The sequence below is a fragment of the Anabrus simplex genome, chromosome 5 (assembly GCF_040414725.1).
Source record: "Anabrus simplex isolate iqAnaSimp1 chromosome 5, ASM4041472v1, whole genome shotgun sequence".
In the NCBI taxonomy this organism is placed as follows: Eukaryota; Metazoa; Arthropoda; class Insecta; order Orthoptera; family Tettigoniidae; genus Anabrus; species Anabrus simplex.
Window position 1 is genome coordinate 92,134,003 of NC_090269.1, and position 20,722 is coordinate 92,154,724.

The 20,722-nt window shown below is 42.4% G+C and overlaps 1 protein-coding gene across 2 annotated transcripts in view; it reads left to right on the forward strand.

The window, feature by feature from the left end:
* LOC136873778 (glycoprotein-N-acetylgalactosamine 3-beta-galactosyltransferase 1) overlaps positions 1-20,722 on the forward strand; it is a 245,919-nt gene that overhangs the window by 206,266 nt on the left and 18,931 nt on the right. The window contains exons 4-5 of one of the 2 annotated variants that reach the window (XM_067146996.2): positions 3,116-3,222; positions 17,650-17,802. In XM_067146996.2, coding sequence (XP_067003097.2) covers positions 3,116-3,222; positions 17,650-17,802 — 260 coding nt within the window. The remainder of the gene's footprint in view (positions 1-3,115; positions 3,223-17,649; positions 17,803-20,722) is intronic. The other variant, XM_068227566.1, reaches the window with a different exon arrangement.

A 20,722-nucleotide genomic window follows, 5' to 3' on the forward strand; every position in this document is an offset into this window, starting at 1 on the left:
TGCCATTTATTTCGCCATATTTTGATACATTTATCAATTTTAAGTCAACTTAAGTATGTGTCAGTAATTTTTAGCTTTCGTGTTTGTTTGTTTGTTTGTTTGTTTGTTTGTTTGTTTGTTTGTTACACCAGCATGGGTAAACGGCCGAGTAGATTTCAACCAAACTTCATATTTAGAGTCTACTCATCCAGGATCAGGTTTCGATATGCAGATCTTGTAAAAATCACTCAATAGATTGCGGGTTTATTAGGAAGATCAGAAGATTTTTTTTTTTTAGTTTTCTCTTACACTGTTGATTATATGTAAAATCTGTAGACTATATGTGAAACGTCCCTTCATTTTAAATGATTTTTGTTATGGTCTATATACTAACCAAGGAGACGTTTTATGTTGAGGACCACCGAGCTCGATAGCTGCAATCGCTTAAGTGCAGCCAGTATCCAGTATCTTTTATTAGATTTTGTATGTTAGGTGATACATTTAAGTTAAAGTGGCAGTTAGTTATAGCCAAAGGGACCTCTGGTCCTCCTTGTAATTAACTTTAAATAAATATATTTCTATTCGGGAGATAGTAGGTTCGAACCCCACTGTCGGCAGCCCTGAAGATGGTTTTCCGTGGTTTCCCACTCCTAGCCCTTTCCGTCCCTTCGTGGCCATGAGACCTATCTATGTCGGTGCGACGTAAATCCAATAGCAAAAAAAAAAAATGTTGAGGACCTGAGGAACCAATTATTGTTCCTGCCATCTACCGAACAATATGCAAAACATCTGGAGAGAAGAGTGGCTAACAGTAAAGTGATAGACTTCTACTCTACAAGCGTCATGTTAGAAACTGGATGAAAGAAAATCAGGGACTCAGACAAGTCGTGACCCGATACGCCATCCACGGCTTTCATCACAAAATATGCGCGACCAAATCGTATCACAATCCCAGCGAAAATTATTTGGGTGAGCTGTGTAATCAAGAATGTGACAGATATCACCTAACAATGTGCACAAAAAGAACAATGCCATTAACACATTATTGTAAGATGCAGTGGCGGCTGGTGGTATCTTAAGCTGGGTGTTGCACCAAAATTTTCAGTGTCACATTTTTTATAGCTTACGAAATAAAAAGAAACTCTATTATCGTTAAGTAATGAAGTATATTTCTATTAAAACTGAATTATCTGGCAATTACAACCTAGGAAATACGAGGCTAATTATACACTATAACTGCAGTTACTCTTAATAATAATGTTATTGGCTTTACGTTCCACTAACTACTTTTTTACGGTTTTCGGAGAAGCCGAAGTGCCGGAATTTAGTCCCGCAGGAGTTCATTTACATGCCAGTAAATCTACCGACACGAGGCTGATGTATTTGAGCACCTTCAAATACCACCGGACTGAGCCAGGATCGAACCTGCCACGTTGGAATCAGAAGGCCAGTGCCTCAACCCGTCCTAGCCACTCAGCTTGGCACAGTTACTTTTGCCTCACTTGAATAAAAAATATGCCCTCCTGTTATTCATTGAAGCAAGATGTTAGTAATATTGTGGGTGGTCTGGTATGGCGGAGAAAATAAATTACCCAGCAAGTTGGCCGCGCGGTTAGAGTCTCGTAGCTGTGAACTTGCTTGTATTCGGTGGATAGTGGGTTTGAATACCACTGGCGGAAGCCCTGCTGAAAATGGTTTTCCGCGGTTTCCCATTTTCACACCAGGCAAATGCTGTGGCTGTGCCTTAATTCAAGCCACGGTCGCTTCCTTCCAACTCCTAGCCCTTTCCTATCCCATCGTCGTCGTAAGACCTATCTGCGTCGGTGCAACGCAAAGCAAAAATTGTAAATTTGAAAACATGGAAATGAAATTATCTTTGTAAGAGGAGAGAAAGTAGGAAAGAAATAATCTCCGCAGAGTGGCGCAGTCTAACGGGCACATCTGGAACTGGTTCTCGGTAGGGGGCTTGGTACTCTCGTACAACTCCCTGAGACCGATACTGGCGAGTATGCTACCTGATGCTATACAGGCTTAGGCTTGTCGCAGCTGAGGTGCATTGCGTCGCGCTGTCCGCTAGGGAGTTGCCGTAGGAAAGCAAACCCCCTGAGTTTAATTCGAAGCCAACAACGTTTAGTGGTCAGTTACGAAGCGTTAGTGCAGCGAACGATCAAAAATGGTTGATTTTAACACGTTTTAGAATATATGTTAGCTTTATTAAACTAAAACATTAGAAGAAAAGAGGACAAATGAAGTGTGAAATCATTGGGAGTTGTGCAACACTGCAACAATACCACACACTGCCCCTGGTAAGATGTAATAAGTGTTCTGTAGATGTTGTTTTCCTTTGGCCTTTCGGCTGCAATACATTCTTCTTATTATAAATGTCGCTTGACGAGGTCGTTCGGGTCGCGCGCACCAGCACAGGACACAGTAAGTACTTTCGGATTACGCATTAACCTGTATCAGTTTTATTCAAATATTTTCATTTGTTTAATATTTTACAGTATCGCTTTAAATTCTTGGATACTATATATTGGACTGCGTATTATAGAAAAGAGAACTAAGTTACCGGTACTTTAAAGAATACGCGGACCTCGGCGGACTGGCTACGACTAGACAGCACTGCATGGTCAGCGTTGCCAATCCGTGCTCGAAGGTAAGCGACTCTCGACCATCTGTCGCTTCACCGTTCCCATATCGACAACAGCGCAGTTTCCGTCACCCGCCTGATTCAGTGGCCGCAGGTTTAGGCGCGTGCACTCGCAAATACTGTTCCGCTTTATTTCCGCCTTCATGTGTTCTGCACAGTGTTGCTACTAAATGTCCTGTTAATATCAAAATACGCACACATGTCCAAAATATGCACAGACAGTCCTGACTTCAGTCTTAATTTAATATGAAACATGTCATTACTAAGTTTTGTTAAGATATGCGGTTTCATATAGGCCTAACGAATGATGTTGCCTACTTTAATCACTGCATGCTAACGTACTAGATATATAATTAATTGAAATTCACCAGAAGTGGCATCCACCCCTTATGCATGTGCATGCATTTCTCAACATTAGTGATCACTATGACATGAAACATTTCTGGGTAATGTTGCTTACATTATTCGCCATATTTGTTGCTCAAGGTCTTCTGACAGCCATGATCCTCATCAGCACAGCGATCTGGACAACATAGCAGGGCCCAATCTGGAGTCGTTTGGTTTCCATGATGCCGACGAGGAACCTCACAAAGGTGAGTACATGTTTCAGTGGGATACATACATACATACATACGGTAAGGCACATACCACGTGGTAAGGTACCCTATAGGCCCGCTTCCATCTAGTGGAATCGAATCTAACCGAAGTCGAAATTTACACTCCACTGCTCACACAAGATGGACTGCGGTCTTGGTTCACATCTAGCGGAACAGAATCGAACGGGATTCTACGGAAAACATAAGCGTACGTTTATGCTGCAGCTTCGCTGCTGGCACATGGATGCCCGCCCTACCACCTCGCTGCTGACAGCTCTCAGCTCTAGTAAAAAATTCAAAATAGCAACTCATAGTTAAGGCTGTTTGTACTTTGTGTAATGCGATTAGGCCTATAGATATAGTGGGGCTGAACACTAAGACTACGAAGACGTGCTTCCAAGAGCTATCCCGTCAAGGAGCAACAAGCTGGAGCTTTTGAAGTAAGGAATACATTCAGAGATTTTTTAAGGGGTGAGTCACAGTTTTGTTGACAAATGTGTCTTACTATAATTTGGTGTATTGAATGTGTAATAAAAAGTCTAAAATCCCTCGCCTGGATTTTTCAGTGCTTTTCTACTTCACTCTACTGCTGCAGTAGACGAAATGCTTCATTTCGTAATTTAATAGTGCACTTTTAAATAATGGAAAATGAGGGGTTATGGAGTACCTCATTTTGACTTTTTTTAGGTCTAAACAAAATGTATTTACAGTTTAAAAAAATAACTGTCCAACTCTCTATGAAAATGAGGTACTTCATATAATTGTTGTAATGACAGAGGTCTCCTAAATAGCAAGAATTAAAAAAAAAAAAAAACTTGACATGATCGTTCCTCATTCTTTTGCCAATTCATTCCATAGTTTGATGATGATGCCTGTTTCAAGCGGGCAAACAGCTAAGTCATCGGCCCTTGATGGTAGGAGATGAGACGAAATGGATTAAAAGTTATAATTAACCCACTGACTAAGATTACAAAAATGTTAATGATGAGGAAAATTATTATGAATTTAAAATAATCATCGGACCTGATTCGCAATGTCTTACTTTCCTCTAAAATTAAAAAGAATAAAATGTAATAAAATTGAATAAGGCACTGACATAGAAGTAAAATTATATATTTCATTCAATTTTAAAATACACAAATATAAACACATAGTCAATAGAATAAAAGAAAAATTAAAAACAAATAGAAACTTCACTTTTAAGCACTATAAAACAGGCCACTATCCCTCATAAAACGGACAATGAGGTCTACTGGCCGGTTGTCATCTCGTCGCTCTATTTATCCCATTTGAACCTCTTATGATGATTCGCAGGCCGCTGGTTCTAAATCGCATTTCGTTCGAAGAGAAGTTCAGATAGCAAGTGATCACAGAACATCTGTATAGAGTGCGAAGAGAGGAAGAATGGGAGAGCGGGTGACCTTGTAAGAACGAATTACAGTCCGAGTTACAGGATAGTCGCCGATGTGCCAGGCTCGAAAAGCAAACATGTTTGAGACCATCGATGTGGCAAGGGTAGCAGCGAGCAGCGTAGCGATAAGCCGAGCTCCAGGGTAAAGGCACCGATTGAGATCCATTGGTTTGTTTCATCATCGCCTAACATCGAGCAGCGAGGCTTGGCTATGTGCCAGCAGCGAAGCTGCAGCATAAACGTACCCTAAAGCACGCAATGGACGGTTTGACAGCCCTAGCACTTTTGTGTGAGACAAAAAATTTGAAATGAAATGAAATGAAATGGCGTATGGCTTTTAGTGCCGGGAGTGTCAGAGGACAAGTTCGGTTCGCCAGGTGCAGGTCTTTTGAGTTGACTCCCGTAGGCGACCTGCGCGAAGTGATGAGAATGAAATGATAAAGATACAACCAGCCCACGTGCCAGCGAAATTAACCAATTATGGTTAAAATTCCCGACCCTGCCGGGAATCGAAACCGGGACCCCTGTGACGAAAGGCTAGCACCATTTAGCCATGGAGCCGGACAGAAAATTAGAAGAGTGAGAGGAAAAGAGATCGTAGAAGATTCTGGGTGCATGAAATTAACAAGAGAGTCGAAAGGAGAGTATGTAACCTTATTTGAATGTGTATTGCGCGGTGAAGGTTAGCTTCACAGTACCAGTACTTCAGAATGAGTGTGTTGAAATGTCATCAACTAGTTCAGGTAGTAGAACACAAAACAGTTCATTTGATGTCGTGCGCGAGTACGATTGCAGTTTACAGGAGGAAATGCTACTTCAGATGCAATGGGAGCCGTGGCAGGATGAAATCATTGAGATAGCCTCAACATTAATTAAAAACTGTGAAATGTATTTATTGCCCACGGCAGAGCAGTTTCGTATGCCGTACTGTTTGTTAGGAACACATGTACTCAGTGGCGTAACTAAGAAAGGACGCCCCCTCCCCCCGAAAAATATGATTTTGGGCACCCTTCCAAATATTGTGATATAGTGTGATAATGATGTTTCCTACGTTAATCACCGCATGCTAATGTACTAGAGATATAAACTCACGGGACAAAAAACTAGTCACCCTACTGCGCATGCAAAGATGGATCGTTAAGCTTGTACAGATGGCATAGCGAACGAGTCTTGTGCTTAACCGCGCGCGCACTGCCTCTGCCTCTACGTGAGCATAAGATAGTAGCGATTAGTGAGACATTGATGTTTCAAATGGACAGAGTACGTCAACATGAGTGGATGTAAGGATGTGACAGAGTGGCAAAAATGGACAATCGTGTTTGGCCTTGCCCATGGCCATGCGGTGTGTGAGGTTGCTGGATTTGTTAGTGTTTCGCAGCGGACTGTTCAACGTGTCTACAAGCAGTGGTGTACTACACATGGCCATGAAACAGACGTCAGAATTGTTCTAGGAAAAATATGACTGAGAGGGACCGGAGAAGCGTTTCACAGCTTATGAATCAAAATCGCTTCCAAACCCGGCAGGAATTGCTGCAGTTAGTGAATGAAGGTCCATCCCAACCTGTTAGAGAGAGAACATTGCGACGGGAACTGCATGCCATGAGCATGTGGAATCGGTCACCTCGTAAGGGACCATTGCTCACACAGGCCCATAAAGCTGCGTGTCTTCAACAGGCTAGAAATCTTCGAACGTGGACAGTAACTGACTGGTGGAGCGTGATGTGGTCTGACGAATCGCGTTTTTGCCTGTATTCCAATGACGCACGTCGTCGAGTGCATTTCATCCTGGATGTGTGCAAGGTCAGGCTCAAGCCGGAGGTGGGTCTGTGATCTTTTGGGGGTGTTTTTCGTGTCATGGATTGGCCCCGCTCAATGAGGTGACGACTAATATGAACCAGCATGTTTATTTAAACATTCTGGATGATCAGGTGTTTCCTTTCCGTCAATATTTGCATGATGAGTATGCTATTGATATCCCGATTTTTCAAGATGATAACGCAAATTTCATCGGGCTGGACACATATGACTGGTTTTATGAGCACTCCTATTACATCTCGATTGGCCTGCAAAGTCACCTGACTTGAACCCCATTGAAAATCTGGGGGACATGTTGGAACAGCGGGTAAAACGCCGACATCAGCACCCCCGCAATTTGGGGGAGTTGCGCGATCAAATCCTCAGCGTGGATGCGACGTACCTGCACGACCTTGTGGACTCACATCCTAACTGAATCCAGGCGGTTGTCAAGTCCAGAGGCGGAGTTACACGGTATCAATGATGCTTGTCATGATTTCTCCAGAGTGACTATAATTTTTTGTCCGGTAGGCTTATTGGGTACTCGTTGACCACATTTTCCACGTGAATACTGCTTGTTTCATCACTTTCAGAGGAGACCAAAGCCAGTGAAATTAACCTCCTCTGTGAAATGGTACTGGGCAGGTATGATTTTATAAGTTTTAGTTTGCTGAACGATCGCTTGGCGGATGTGTTGTGTCCGGTTAAGTGAGAAGTTGCAGCACTGTACACGAATCATGGACACTACAGCAATGACCCCCTGTGCAGTTCGGTATTACGTTTAAAAAAGATAACTATTAGCTGGAGGCAGTAGGTTCGAACCCCACTGTCGACAGTCCTGAAGATATTTTTCCGTGGTTTCCCATTATCGCACCAGGTAAATGCTGTGGCTGTACCTTAATCAAGACCACGGTTCCTTCCTTCCCACTCCTAGCCCGTTCCTATTCCATCGTCCCCATGTGATATACCTGTGCCGGTGCGACGTAAAGCAAATTTAAAAAAATAAGTTTGATATTTTTCGAAGACGTACTGTATACCGCGTTCAATCCGAATCCGCGGTGAACCGCGCTTCCACTGTCATTTTTCATCATCACCATGGAATGGTATGGTGCAGCGAGGCTAATGTTTAAGTTACATTCAGTATCCTAGATGCTTGGCTGAGTGGCGCAGACGGTTAAGGCACTGGATGGCCTTCTGACCCCGACTTGGCAGGTTCGATCTGGGCTCAGTCCGGTGGTATTTGAAGGTGCTCATATACGTCAGCCTCGTGTCTGTAGATTTACTGGCACGTAAAAAACTCTGCGGTCCAAAATTCCGGCACTTGGCGTCTCCGAAAACCATGAAAAAAGTAGTTAGTGGGACGTATAAACAATAACATTATTTAATATCCTAGATATTGCCATAATTATTTTAAATTCCTTTTTTTTAACGTGACGTTACCGACTTGTTTTTCTTCCAGTGATCGTAAGTCGATGTTTCATGTTATCACTACATCCTGGATACCCCTGACAGTATTTAATTATTGCACCATTGCACCACGCCTTGAAGTTTTAGTTGCTCCGGTCGTTGAAAAGCCAACGAACATTATATACCGGGTGGTTCACCAGCCCCCTATTCTTTTCGGAGGTAGGTAACCCAACTAACGCGTATATCATAGTCATCCGAAAAACATTAGTACGTGCTCTTTATGGCCTTAGTACAGCTATAACGTTTATATAATGCTCGCGAGTATGGTAGAAATCATTAGCGGCATTGTTATTTCTCATATTTAAGCTATAATGAATGCGTAAAACGATCACAGCTGCGAATAACACTATCTTACGTTTGGACAGGACGTGTCTATGAGGACTACAACGTGCTAGATATGCACCACAGCTCGCGGTAACTAAGGTGACTAAATCACACATCACTGTTGTATCAGCCAAGCTGTCTGGTAGTAGGTTCGATTCGCAGACTGGTACACCGTTTTTTTTTTTTTTTTCGATTAACGCCGTTTACAGTGACTGCAATATGGCCAAATGTTATCCTGTTCCAAAGAGTGAATTTTGTATTTGGTCCTGAAAAGGATCGTTTTTATGCGAAGTTACCGTAGCCAAGTTGGACTACGACATGGTGGTCTGCAGGTACGAAGTAGGGTACCCTGCATATTCAGTGTAACAAGTGTTCGAGATGTTGACCACCTTGGTTTATGCAGATTTCAGCACAGCGTTTTGAAGACATTCTTGCACGTTGTAACATGTCAGGCGTAACAGGTTGGCATGCCTCGGTGATAAGTTGCCGAAGGTGATCAAGATCTTCAGACTCTTGTGCACACACCACCTGCTTAAGTGACTCCACAGGAAGAAGTCAAGTAGCGTTAGATCGGGTGATCTGGCGGGCCAGTGAACGGGTCCGCCCCTTCCTATCCATTCATTCATTCATTCATTCATTCATTCATGAAGCATGAAGATGGTTCTGGATGACTACTAATCGGTGAGGTGGAGCCCCGTCCTGTTGAAACCACATTCGTAATCGCTCACGCAGTGACACGTTCTCCAACAACTGTGGGACATTTTGAAGAAAATTAAGATATCGTGCTTCCTGTGAAAGAATTACGGTCCGATGAAATAGTCACCCAAGATCCTACACCAGACATTTACTCCCCACTGCACTTGAAATGGGCCCTGTCGTACCCACTGGGGATTCTCCGCGGTCCAATAGTGCATATTGTGCCGATTCACGACGCCATTGTTATGAAATCGTGATTCGTTTGAAAACAGGACTCTTGATAAAAAGCTGCATTATTGGTCACCCTGCGTAATGCCCATAGACAGAATGTTATTCTAGCATCGAAATCACGTCCGTGCTGGTGTAAATGCAGGTAGTATGAGTGAAATGTACGTATGACTGATGACGGCTGATGTTAGTCTGTTGTGCAAGTGTCCGAGTGCTAATATGAGGTTTATTATGGACAGCGTCCAAAACAGCCTCCTCATTTGGACCAGACGTTATCGGAGCATCTCTAACGGAAGTTAACCTTTCAAGCGTCCCAGTAGACCGCAATCTTCGTTCAAGGTTTCGGAACGTATTGGTAGTCTTCTATCAGGTAAGCGCTCGTGATAGAGACGTTGCGACTGGATTGCGTTCTGCCTTGTTTCCCCATAAATGAGCAACATATCAACGTACTCATCACTGGAATACATCGTGAGTGAATAAATACGTGCTGTGATGTGACCTGGTAAGTGTGCATAAAATGGGGCACGACCTGTCGGTCAAAAAAACATGCCCCATGTTGGAGCCGAATCACTGCATTACCGGTATTCAGATACCTTGTGTCACCGACCCTTAACCGACTCAGCCACAAATACAACATACAAGACGTTCGCTAAAGGATTATTACTTAAGTACGGCCGTTCGACATCGAAAGTTAATATCCGTGTCAAAGTCTTCATTAATGCTTTACAGTGTTCATTTAACTTTTTACCATTACAGAGCACGTGGCATACATATTCATTCGACCGTACTTCCTCCATAAACTAGCAACAACTCGACGTACTCTTCATAGGAATACATCGTGATGAAATAAGTGCTGTAATGTGACCTAGTAGGTGTGGATTATTATTTTTGTGCGTTGGACTCGGGAGGTCGTGAATTCGAATCCCATGCTGGCCGTCCTGAAAATGGCTTTCCTCGGTTTCTCATTTTCACCACCAGGCAAAAATGCTGGGACGGTACCTTAGTAAACGACCAAGGCCGATTTCCTTCCAATCCTTCCCCCGCCCATCCTTTTAGGGACGCCAAATCAGAGCGCATCCCTTATAACTAATAGGAAAAAAGTATCACCGCTAAAATGGAGCATCTCTGTGTTCCAAAAATTTGCCTTATGCAGGATTCGAACCACTAAGCTGCCGATACTCACACACCAGCCCTCATGCATCAGGAAAATATTTCTTTGAGCATTTACCAACAAACATATAATTGTTATTTCAAGATGGTTTAACCCTGTTGTAACCAATACATTATGTACTGCAGTATTCAAATTTAATATACATTTATTTAATCTACAAAGAAAAAGCTTTCCTCAAGCATACACGAAGAGAGATCACAGTGAGACTCATACGCCCTTTGCTAGGTCAATGAAACTCGGAATAAGACACAATCACCTACAAACTCAGTATATTGTTGATATCCCTTGGCTCGTCTAATATTTCTCAAACGGGCAGGCTTGAATCGTACCAATTTTTCGCAGTATGATGCACTTATTTTCTCCCATTCTTTGCGTAAAACAGCTTTCAGATCACCTTTGTACGAAATCTTAATGTTTCCTTATTGCCACTTCTAAGTGATGCCACAAGTTCTCTATGGCATTTAAATCTTGTGACTAAAAATGTGTCTCCAGTACCCTTGGACAGTTATACAGGAGCCACATTCTCACTATGTGAGCTTTGTTCTTGGGGTCGTTATCCTGATAATACGTGTGTTGGTCATGTATTCCAAGTTTTTGAGCACTAGCAGGCAATTTGTTTTTCAGTATGTACAAATACAAATGTCAATGAAAGTCGATTTCCCTACCCCACTAGCTGCCATACACCTCCAGACATTAACACATCCTCCATCATGTTTAACACTAGAACGCATATTGGTAGGTTTTAACTCTTAATTCGCTTTTCTCTAGACAGTCATTTTCCCATCTGCTCCTTCTCTTCTTCTTATGACGCCGTCTCCCTCCGAAGGTCGGCGATCCAGTTGATTATGATTACACGCGAAACGGCAGCACGGAAGATTTCTATCGACGTACAGTATGTCCATACCACCGCCGTAAGTCTTTCAGCCAGGAATTTCTCGGTCTTCCCACAGATCTTTTCCCATCAATCTTCCCTTGAATGATCAGTCGGAGAAGTTCATATCGTTCACCTCTCATGACGTGCCCGAGGTTGCTGAGCTTACGCTCCTTGATGGTTATGAGAAGCTCTTTCTTCTTGTTCAAGATGTTGAGGACTTCTTAATTTATCTTCTTTTCTACCCAAGATATTCGGAGTATTCTTCTGTATAAGTACATTTCAAAGGATTCAATCCGCTTCTCCAATAAAGGGCTGAGCATCCACCCTTCGAAATCATACAGAAGGACAGGAAAGACATAACAATGTAGCATTCGAACTCTGAGCTGGAGGTTGAGTTCTCGGCTGGTGAATAAGGTCCTCATGGTATTGAACATATTTTTTTCTTGTCCATTCCTGGATAAGATTTCACATTTTGAATCACAATGCTGGTTCACTAGAGTTCCAAGATATTTGATGGAAGACACTTGTTGGACGATGTTGTTGATATAAAGGGAGGCTTATTTTGGTGTTTTCGAGAATACAATCAGCTTGGTCTTGTTGATCCTTAGAGGTTGAATTTCTTTTCACCTGCGAATGTTACATTTTTCCAGAAGTCAAAAAAATATTTTCCCATGTGGTCTCTAACAAACTGCAACCTCTTCTTCCTGTTCAGTTTGTTGATCAATGGTTTTTCCTACTTACCCTTCCATGCCTGTTACTTTTCCTGATAATGCGCCTAATTGTTTGTGGATGGGCTTTCTTCCCTGTATGCTCCTCAACCATCACAGCAAGTTAGATTCTTCTTAACTTTTCGTAGTATCCAACGTTCATCTGTGGAAAAAGATTCTTTTCTGACTTACTTTGTCCTTATTTTCAATCTGGTTGGTACTTTTATACCTTTGAAATTTCCCCTAATTAAGGAAGAGTCGTTCTCATTATGGATTCTATATGCCAGTTCATGCTCAGAAAGGAAACTACTCAATTGGTAATCTCACGAGAAACGTATTAAGCGTCACATTTTCATTATTACTGGTAGAAGTTCACTATAGTTCTCGGCCGTGGTGTTTTAAGTGGTGAACTAAGGTAAATTCTTGCCCCGGCCGCAATTCGCATAACGGCGGACATTTTGTTTTTAACTATCAAGGTACAGTTCGTACACCGCATGTTCACGTTTATAAAAAGTTTGTTGTTACAGCTTATGGAAAAATAGCGGCAACTCCCGTGAAAAATGAAATGTCGTATGGCTTTTAGTGCCAGGATATCCCAGGACGGGTTCGGCTCACCATGTGCAGGTCTTTCACTTTGACTCCCGTAGGCGACCTGCGCGTCGTGATGAGGATTAAATGATGATGAAGACAACACATACACCCAGCCCCCGTGCCGTAGAAATTAACCAATTAAGGTTAAAATCTCCGATCCGGTCGGGAATCGAACCCGGGACCCTCTGAACCGAAGGCCAGTACGCTGACCGTTCAGCCAACGAGTCGCACAACCCCGTGATAAACTATGCTGTTAATAGTAAATTTGTCTTCGTTTCATTGTTTTAGCTCGTTAGCTTGAGATTGAGATTGGCAGCAATACTACGGGGTCTGGTACAAAGAGAATATACAGTACAGAATACTGAGTAACCAAAAGTCATGGGAAGACCCTGAATATGATGTTAATAATGAGTTGCTCTTCCGCGAGCCGTCAAAACGGCAGTAATACAGCGAGGCATCAATTCTACAAAGTGTTGGAATCGTTCTGGAGGGATCTGGACTCACGCATCTTGCACTGCTTGTGTAGTTGGTGCAGGGTTCATGGAGAATACACCAGCATTGACAGCATGCCATAAATGCTCGAGTGGATTAAAATTGGGGGATCTGGAGGGCCAATCCATGGTCGTAACTTCACTGGAGTGCTCCTCCAACCACTTGCGTGCTACCACAGAGCGGTGACATGGCGGATTGTCCTGTTGAAACATGGCAACTCTATCAGGGTACTCTAGGGCCAGAAAGCGATGCGGATGGTCTGAAAGAATGTCCACATCTGCACCTGTCAGCGATCCCGGCAGCCGAGCAACGGGGCCTAATTGCGATCATGAGAACGCCGCCCAGACCAGAACTGGGTCACTTTCTGCCTGGACACAACCTTGTTGACAGGCAGGATCCATAGTTTCATGGAGCATACGCCACACTGTCACGCGCCCGTCAGCTTGATACAACTGGAACCGTGATTCATCGGACCATACCACATGCCGCCACTGTTCCATGGTCCATTGCCGATGTTCGCGGGCCCATGCACGTCGTTGAGCTCTGTGTCGAGGTGTCAGCAAAGGGACACGAGTTGGTCGTCGGCTGGTGAAGCCTATGCAGTGCAGTTGCCTCCTTACTGTCCTGGTAGAAATGGGTTCCTGACTCCCAGCATTCATCTGGGCGATGATATGACTCACAGTAGCCCGTCGAGCGCTCAATATGGTTCTGCGGAGGCGACGTGATGTCCGTTCGTTAAACACCTGTGGTCTTCCCGTGTGGCAGTTTATGCGGATGGTAACATCCTCTCTGCGATCTTGAAGATCCATCCTCAACGTTGTTGACTTTGGAACCCCGAATTCTCGTGTAATCTCCGCAATACTATGACCCATGCGGCGTGTGCCGATGATCATGCCATGTTCAAAGTCGTTTAACTCGCGACGTGTTGTCATCTTCACGACACTGGTGTCTGTGACAGCTAGCCGCAACGCTCAGGGGTCGTATATGGCACATTTTCTAATGGACACCCCTTCCCGTGACTTTTGGCCACTCATTGTACAGGATAGAGATTTTCGACAGCAAATTTCGGTGCCAAGCATGTAGTAGTTGGCTGTAAGTGGAGATGGCCCTACCATGCACATTATAAGCTATGCCTTCTTCTTATTATTATTAGCGAATAAAACGATTAGGACTACGCAAAGTACTTAAAGGCGTGATTTTGCCTTTCTTTGTGCCGATATTTTTAGAGAAGTCTTGCACGTGAACAGACGAGATTTTATTCTGAAGATGCGGAGTAAGTCCGCCTCTGTGGTGTAGTGGTTAGTGTGATTAGCTGGCACTCACGGAGGCCCGGGTTCGATTCCCGGCTCTGCCACGAAATTTGAAAAGTGCCTCGGGAGGTCAAATGAGTAGAGGTGGGTTCGACTCCCACCTCAGCCATCCTGGAAGTGGTTTTCCGTGGTTTCCCACTTCTCCTCCAGACAAATGCCGGGATGGTATCTAACTTAAGGCCACGGCTGCTTCCTTCCCTCTTCCTTGCTTATCCCTTCCAATCTTCCCATCCGCCACAAAGCTCCTGTTCAGCATAGCAGGTGAGGCCTCCTGGGCGAGGTACTGGTCATACTCCCCAGTTGTATCCCCCGACCCAGAGTCTGAAGCTCCAGGACACTGCCCTTGAGGCGGTAGAGGTGGGATCCCTCGCTGAGTCCGAGGGGAAAAATCAACCCTGAAGGGTAAACAGAAGAAGAAGAAGATGATGCGGAGCAAAGTTCTCTGCAAAACGTAAAGAATTTCACCTTGTTTTCAGACACGGCAAAAGTCCAAAAGCTTGTCAACATTTCTACAGTTACGGACCATGAAAGTAACAATCTAAATATTCGAAATCGACTTTCAACCTGTTAGGTCGTATTACATACATTTAGTACGTGTTGAAAAGATGTTAAGTACGGAATAAAAATGGCCAGCCGGACACCAGTGGACGCAATTTCGCGTCGGTTGCTCTACCAATTGAGCTATGGTAGCCTAGATTATCTTTGTTCTGTTGGAAACGAATCTAAGCTACGGGTCTGACACTACTGCCAACACACTGTAGAGTGCGTGCAAGTCGCCCATTGAGGTCCAAGTCAATGAATATTGAATTTTCACGACCGTATTGTCATCGAAACACGACCTAATAGGAAGAGACTCTATCAGTAGTCTGTCCAACTGGTGGCCATGATTGTTAATGCAAGTGTATATGGTCTAACATCGTGGTTAGCCAGTCTGAATCCTGCTGGGGGGAAATCTTCCATCTTCAGAATGTGGCCGGCAAGGGAGAAGATTGCGTGCCAAAAGCCTGGATTCAATTCCAAACCTCTCTGCAGTGTTCATATGGAGCGAGGGCATATGCTGCTCTTAATGGCGATTCATCTGTCGTATGGAGAAGTTAAGCCTTGGGCAGACCTTCTTGGCATTATTCACCTGGACTAGTCTGTGTACCAACACCGGGTTACATCCTCTCCCTACACCACCATCATCACACACTCGGACATGCAGATCACCTATGAGCGCCAACAAAAAGACCTGTGCCAAATCTCTCTGGAGGCTACACTATATAATCAATCAGTCGTCTGTTTTTATCATCCGTTCAATGAGTGGAAATCAATGAAAAACTTGCTTTACATTTGTGTTATGTGCTGGAATAACAAAAAATAGTCTGTAATTTTGAAGAGCTCAGAATATCACAACATCAACAACAACATCAACATCAACAACTGTCCTTGTGGTCAAGCAACTTACAGTTTTTCATGACTGAAATATATACATTTTAAAAACCACTGAGAGTTCTGAATTTAAAAAAAAAGAAGTATTTTGAATCTTTTGTAATTCCTCCTGGATACCACACAAACTGCACATCTGGACAACCACATGGCTTCACAAATGATGATTGACTGACCTCTGGCTAGTAGTACCCATGTACACCGCACACCAGCAATTCATTCACCACATTTATTGATCAGAGGTCGTACAATTCTAGGCCAAATGTTCTGATTTACAATATTCATTTTCTGATCAGGATTAAAACTGACAAGCTGTTTAAATCAACTGTTAATTTTCTTATTAATTTAAAAGTGTCTAAAATACATTTTTCACCTAAATTTACCCTTAAATATTTTATAGTTTCCCCTCTTTAAATGCATTCTAATTTATTGATTTATTGCTGTGTGGCAACACTGCTTTTCCTTCATTCAGAGCACATTTCTGAACAATTAGAATTTTATATTTAGATTGATTCACTCTTAATCCAATTTCAGCCAAATTTTCAACAGTTACAGTTATCAGAGACTGTATTGATTCTATTTTCTTTCCATTTAAAGCTTTTGTACAAGTTAATAACATTAGTATTTACAATACAGACTTACAAGTGTATCAAAAAGTATTTTATACAGACAGTGGCTGTGAGGTTTGGATCACATAGCATTCGGAAGCTAGTGGTTTCAAACCCCACTGTCTGCAGCCCTGAAGATGGTTTTCCGTGGTTTCCCATTTTCACACCAGGCAAATGCTCGGTCTGTACCTTAATTAAGGCCATGGTCGCTTCTTCCTACTTCTTTCCGTTTTCTATCCCATCGTCGCCATAAGACCTATCTGTGTCGGTATGATTTAACACTTTGAAGACGAGCCGTACATCGATGGTAATGTTCCGTGGAGGTGGAGCGATGTATGTCATATGACGTTGAGTTCTAGTGCTTATATAACCACTTCAACATACTACAGACGTTACCAGAGTGCTGGAACACATTCCGCAGTGCTTGTAGTTCATTAAAAATACTAGGTAGTAGCACATCATCGGAACCTAATTCTGTTATGATACTAAGTTGGTACTACCAAAGCAGCTTTATAGCTGTATTGTCTTGCGTGGCCGACGGCTAGAGCCAGTTTCCAGAATTAATGTAACTTTTTCATTTCTTAATTATTTATATGTATATTGTGTTTCATAAATGTATCATGGCGTGTGTGAATATGTAAATTTTCATGATTTAATATGCATTTAAAAAATAAAAGTAGAAAAAAGGTTTTTAAAAATGTATTTATAAAAGTTAGTACTTTTGCTCCAATTTTGAAAAATAAGGTAGGTGTGCATAGCTCAAACGTTGCTGAATCCAAAATAGGTTTGTGACTGTGAGTAAGGTTACTAGTTATTTTTGTATAAAAATGTGAAAACGCACTAAAATGCTTGGTCCACAGTGTAAGATTTAACATCACCTGTTCAGCCTTTAATGTGTTAAAGCAAATTATGTAAAAAATAAATAAAAATAATAATTTCCTCAAAGGCTTGGAGGTGGTTAGTTCCATTTTAGGGAAAGATATATTTTACAAGTCTTCGTTGTAGCTTTTAGGCAATTAAAGATATGTATTGAGTTTGATCACTCTTATACTCTTATGGTTCTTGTAGTGGTGCTGCCATATTTAAATAACCATTTAAATTACACTTCTGCTGCAGGAACATTCATATATATATTTTTGTATTCAGGAAAATTTACTTTATTAAAAGAAATGCCATACCAAAATGTGATTTTTTGACATCTTACCATATCCAGATGCTCTTAAAGAAACAGCTGTTCATTGTGTTCCACATTCTGCTTTAATTTTCACTTGTAGGAGCACAACTTCTGTCGGTAGAGAAGGATGATTGATCTTTCTATTTCAGATGAGGACATTGTTGCCCGCAAGATGGCAGAAGAGGTTCGCGTCTTGTGCTGGGTGATGACATCACCCAAGAATCACGAGCAGAAGGCCCGTCACGTGAAGGCGACGTGGGGACATCGCTGCAACATCCTGCTCTTCATGAGCTCTGCAAATGGTCAGGCAATATTCGTACAAATTCAGTGATAAATTTTTCGCAGTGTCTGCAGTTGTTTATTAGCTGCCTTAATATGCTTGCCAAGCATGGATACATAACTATAATACAGAGTCTTCAAAATTATTATTTTTTTAAAACCAATATTATCATACATTTTAGAAATTAAAGATGTGATAATCTGCACTGGGTACAGTCGCTAGAGTTATGTATGTGAATTGTCAGTCCCCCTCTTGAGTTTAGTTTCCTCATGCTAGCATTTTCTGTAGGCTTTACCCATCTGTTAGTATTTGGATATTCTTTTGTAAAGTTTGCCAGAATTCATCAGTTTTCAGTCATAAAACCTTCAGTATTCTTTTTGTTTATGGAACTCATTTCCAGTGTTTTATGATAGATCTCATTGAGAGAAATCAGATGATACCAAACTCACATGTGAACAACATCTATACTTCAAGCTATACTGTGTGGTAACCGACTTTTGACTGCCAAGGACATACCTTACCTCGGCAGCCATCTTTTGATGGCATCATACTTATTGTCAGCTGCTGTGGTCACATCTTGTGCATTTATCGTTCTGCTTTAAAGTAATATAATATGAACTATTCCCATGTACACTTACTCCATAGGCTTCTGAGGGACGTGAAGTTCTCGTGCCAATCTCGCAGTCCTCTTCCTTCCTTTTTGATCTTGAGCCCTGTCTTCCCAGTTATCAGTTTGGAGGGTCCGGCATACCTTGTTGATCTCCTTCTTCCAGGTGCTTCGGGGTCTTCCTGAAAGTCTTTTCCCGTTAAGAAATCCCTTGTATAGATCTACTGGTACTCTGTTATCCTGTATCGTCAGTACATGTCCAGCCCAGCGCAGTCTGTTGGATTCTATCACACCCATTATAGTGTGTTGTTGGGAGAGCGGGTGTAAATCTCATAATTAGATCTTTTCTGCCAGCTTTGAGAGATAGGATCGAACCATGGGTCTTTATTCTCAAAGACTTGCAACTGCTGCTGCTCTTTCTCGGTTATACTCCATGTCTTGGAACCATACAGAAGTACTGGTTGAATGAATTTTAGATAATCATCTTTACATATCTTGTTAAAACGTGGAGCGTAATATAGGGCTCATAGAGTAAAATGCCTTATTTGCATCCTTAATTCTAGCTTGGTGTTCCAGTTGCCTTTCCATGTATGTAATACTAATTGAAGTTTAATCACTTCTGAGTCAGGTTGTGAATCAGAACCTCCACAGTTTTCTGTTTTTCACAGTTTCCCCAGGATGAGAACACAGGAACTGCACGCTTTTGGGCGACGCCGTAACTGTTTACGAGGCCTCGAATCACTCTCAATCGTTTTATAGGCTATTAGTACGATGGGCTCTCCACACCCAGAGGTACTTTGTACTTACTGCCAGGATTTTTTCAGTCCGCCCCTAACATGGGGAAACAGACGCTTTTTGCAGCTGCCGCTATCATGAAGTGTAGACGCTGCAGGTGGATTTCTGTAGTATTACCTCCACCAAGGGACCATCAGCCCTCCTAGAGAGCCTCATCTGCCTGAAACCATTGGTCTCTTTAGATTGTACTTGTATTTATCCCTGAATCCAGGGCTGCCTCTTCCATCATCTCCACCACACTGAAGTTCACCTTAATATATCCACAAAGATGCACACGAGATGCTGTCAGTTGGTACAATACTTTTATTTACAGATATTCACAAATTAATACACACACAACCTTAATCACCATAACACAAAACAAAAACACTTCACTTGTAGAATATCAACAAAGCCACCATCTTTAAACAGTTGACAACTGACACCAAATACCACAGAGGTTACACTTTGAAACACAGTTGAAAACAGATGGCTACCGATCAATTCAACATGGAGACTGCCTGGCTCGGCATGTCAGCCATGTGCTATTAAACAATAACTCTCTTCCAATAACTTGCAAACCACAACTAACTAAAAACTGTAACTCATATGAATATTTATGTACAGCACGGTTCATGACATTACCTCACAAACAACGCAATCGTATCGTAGTAGTAGTAGTAATAATAATAATAATAATAATAATAATAATAATAATAATAATAATAATAATAATAATTCGAGCTTGATATCTGCATTAGTTACCCGTGGGTGAGAGAACATTGTTTTCAAGTTATACCTGTTATCGCACTTGTGTCAACCTTCCCTGCCATAGATGCCATTGAGGTCTTTAGTAGTAACCCTGAACTGGGACTCTTACCAGATGTTACACACCGGGTCAGTGTGCTCTAGGACTCACATAGGCAGTGTGCCATGCCCTGGGTAGGGCTGCCTCTGAAGAGGGTCCCTACCTGCTACCTGATTTTAGGATTTGTGTTACCTCTTAAGGATGTGTCGAGTGAACCTTTGATTGATATTATACAAACTACCTATTTTGTAGTTTTAAAGTTGTATGTTTCATTAGAAGTTTTAGTTTATTTTGTTTTGCATGGAGCTTTGTCCTTATTGAAGCCCATATTTTCTGGGAAGTAGTTGATCCCTTCAAATAAATAACACTTCATATTTTCATGTCGCTCTATAGATATGAGGTACACGATTACAGCTGTCATTGAGACTGTCACCACCGGGCGAGTTGGCCGTGCGCATAGAGGCGCGCGGCTGTGAGCTTGCATCCGGGAGATAGTAGGTTCGAATCCCACTATCGGCAGACCTGAAAATGGTTTTCCGTGGTTTCCCATTTTCACACCAGGCAAATGCTGGGGCTGTACCTTAATTAAGGCCACGGCCGCTTCCTTCCAACTCCTAAGCCTTTCCTATCCCATCGTCGCCATAAGACCTATCTGTGTCAGTGCGACGTAAACCCCCTAGCAAAAAAAAAAAAAAAAGAGAGAGAGAGAGACTGTCACCAGTCACTCTGACAAACCCAAAAACTGTGGATTCA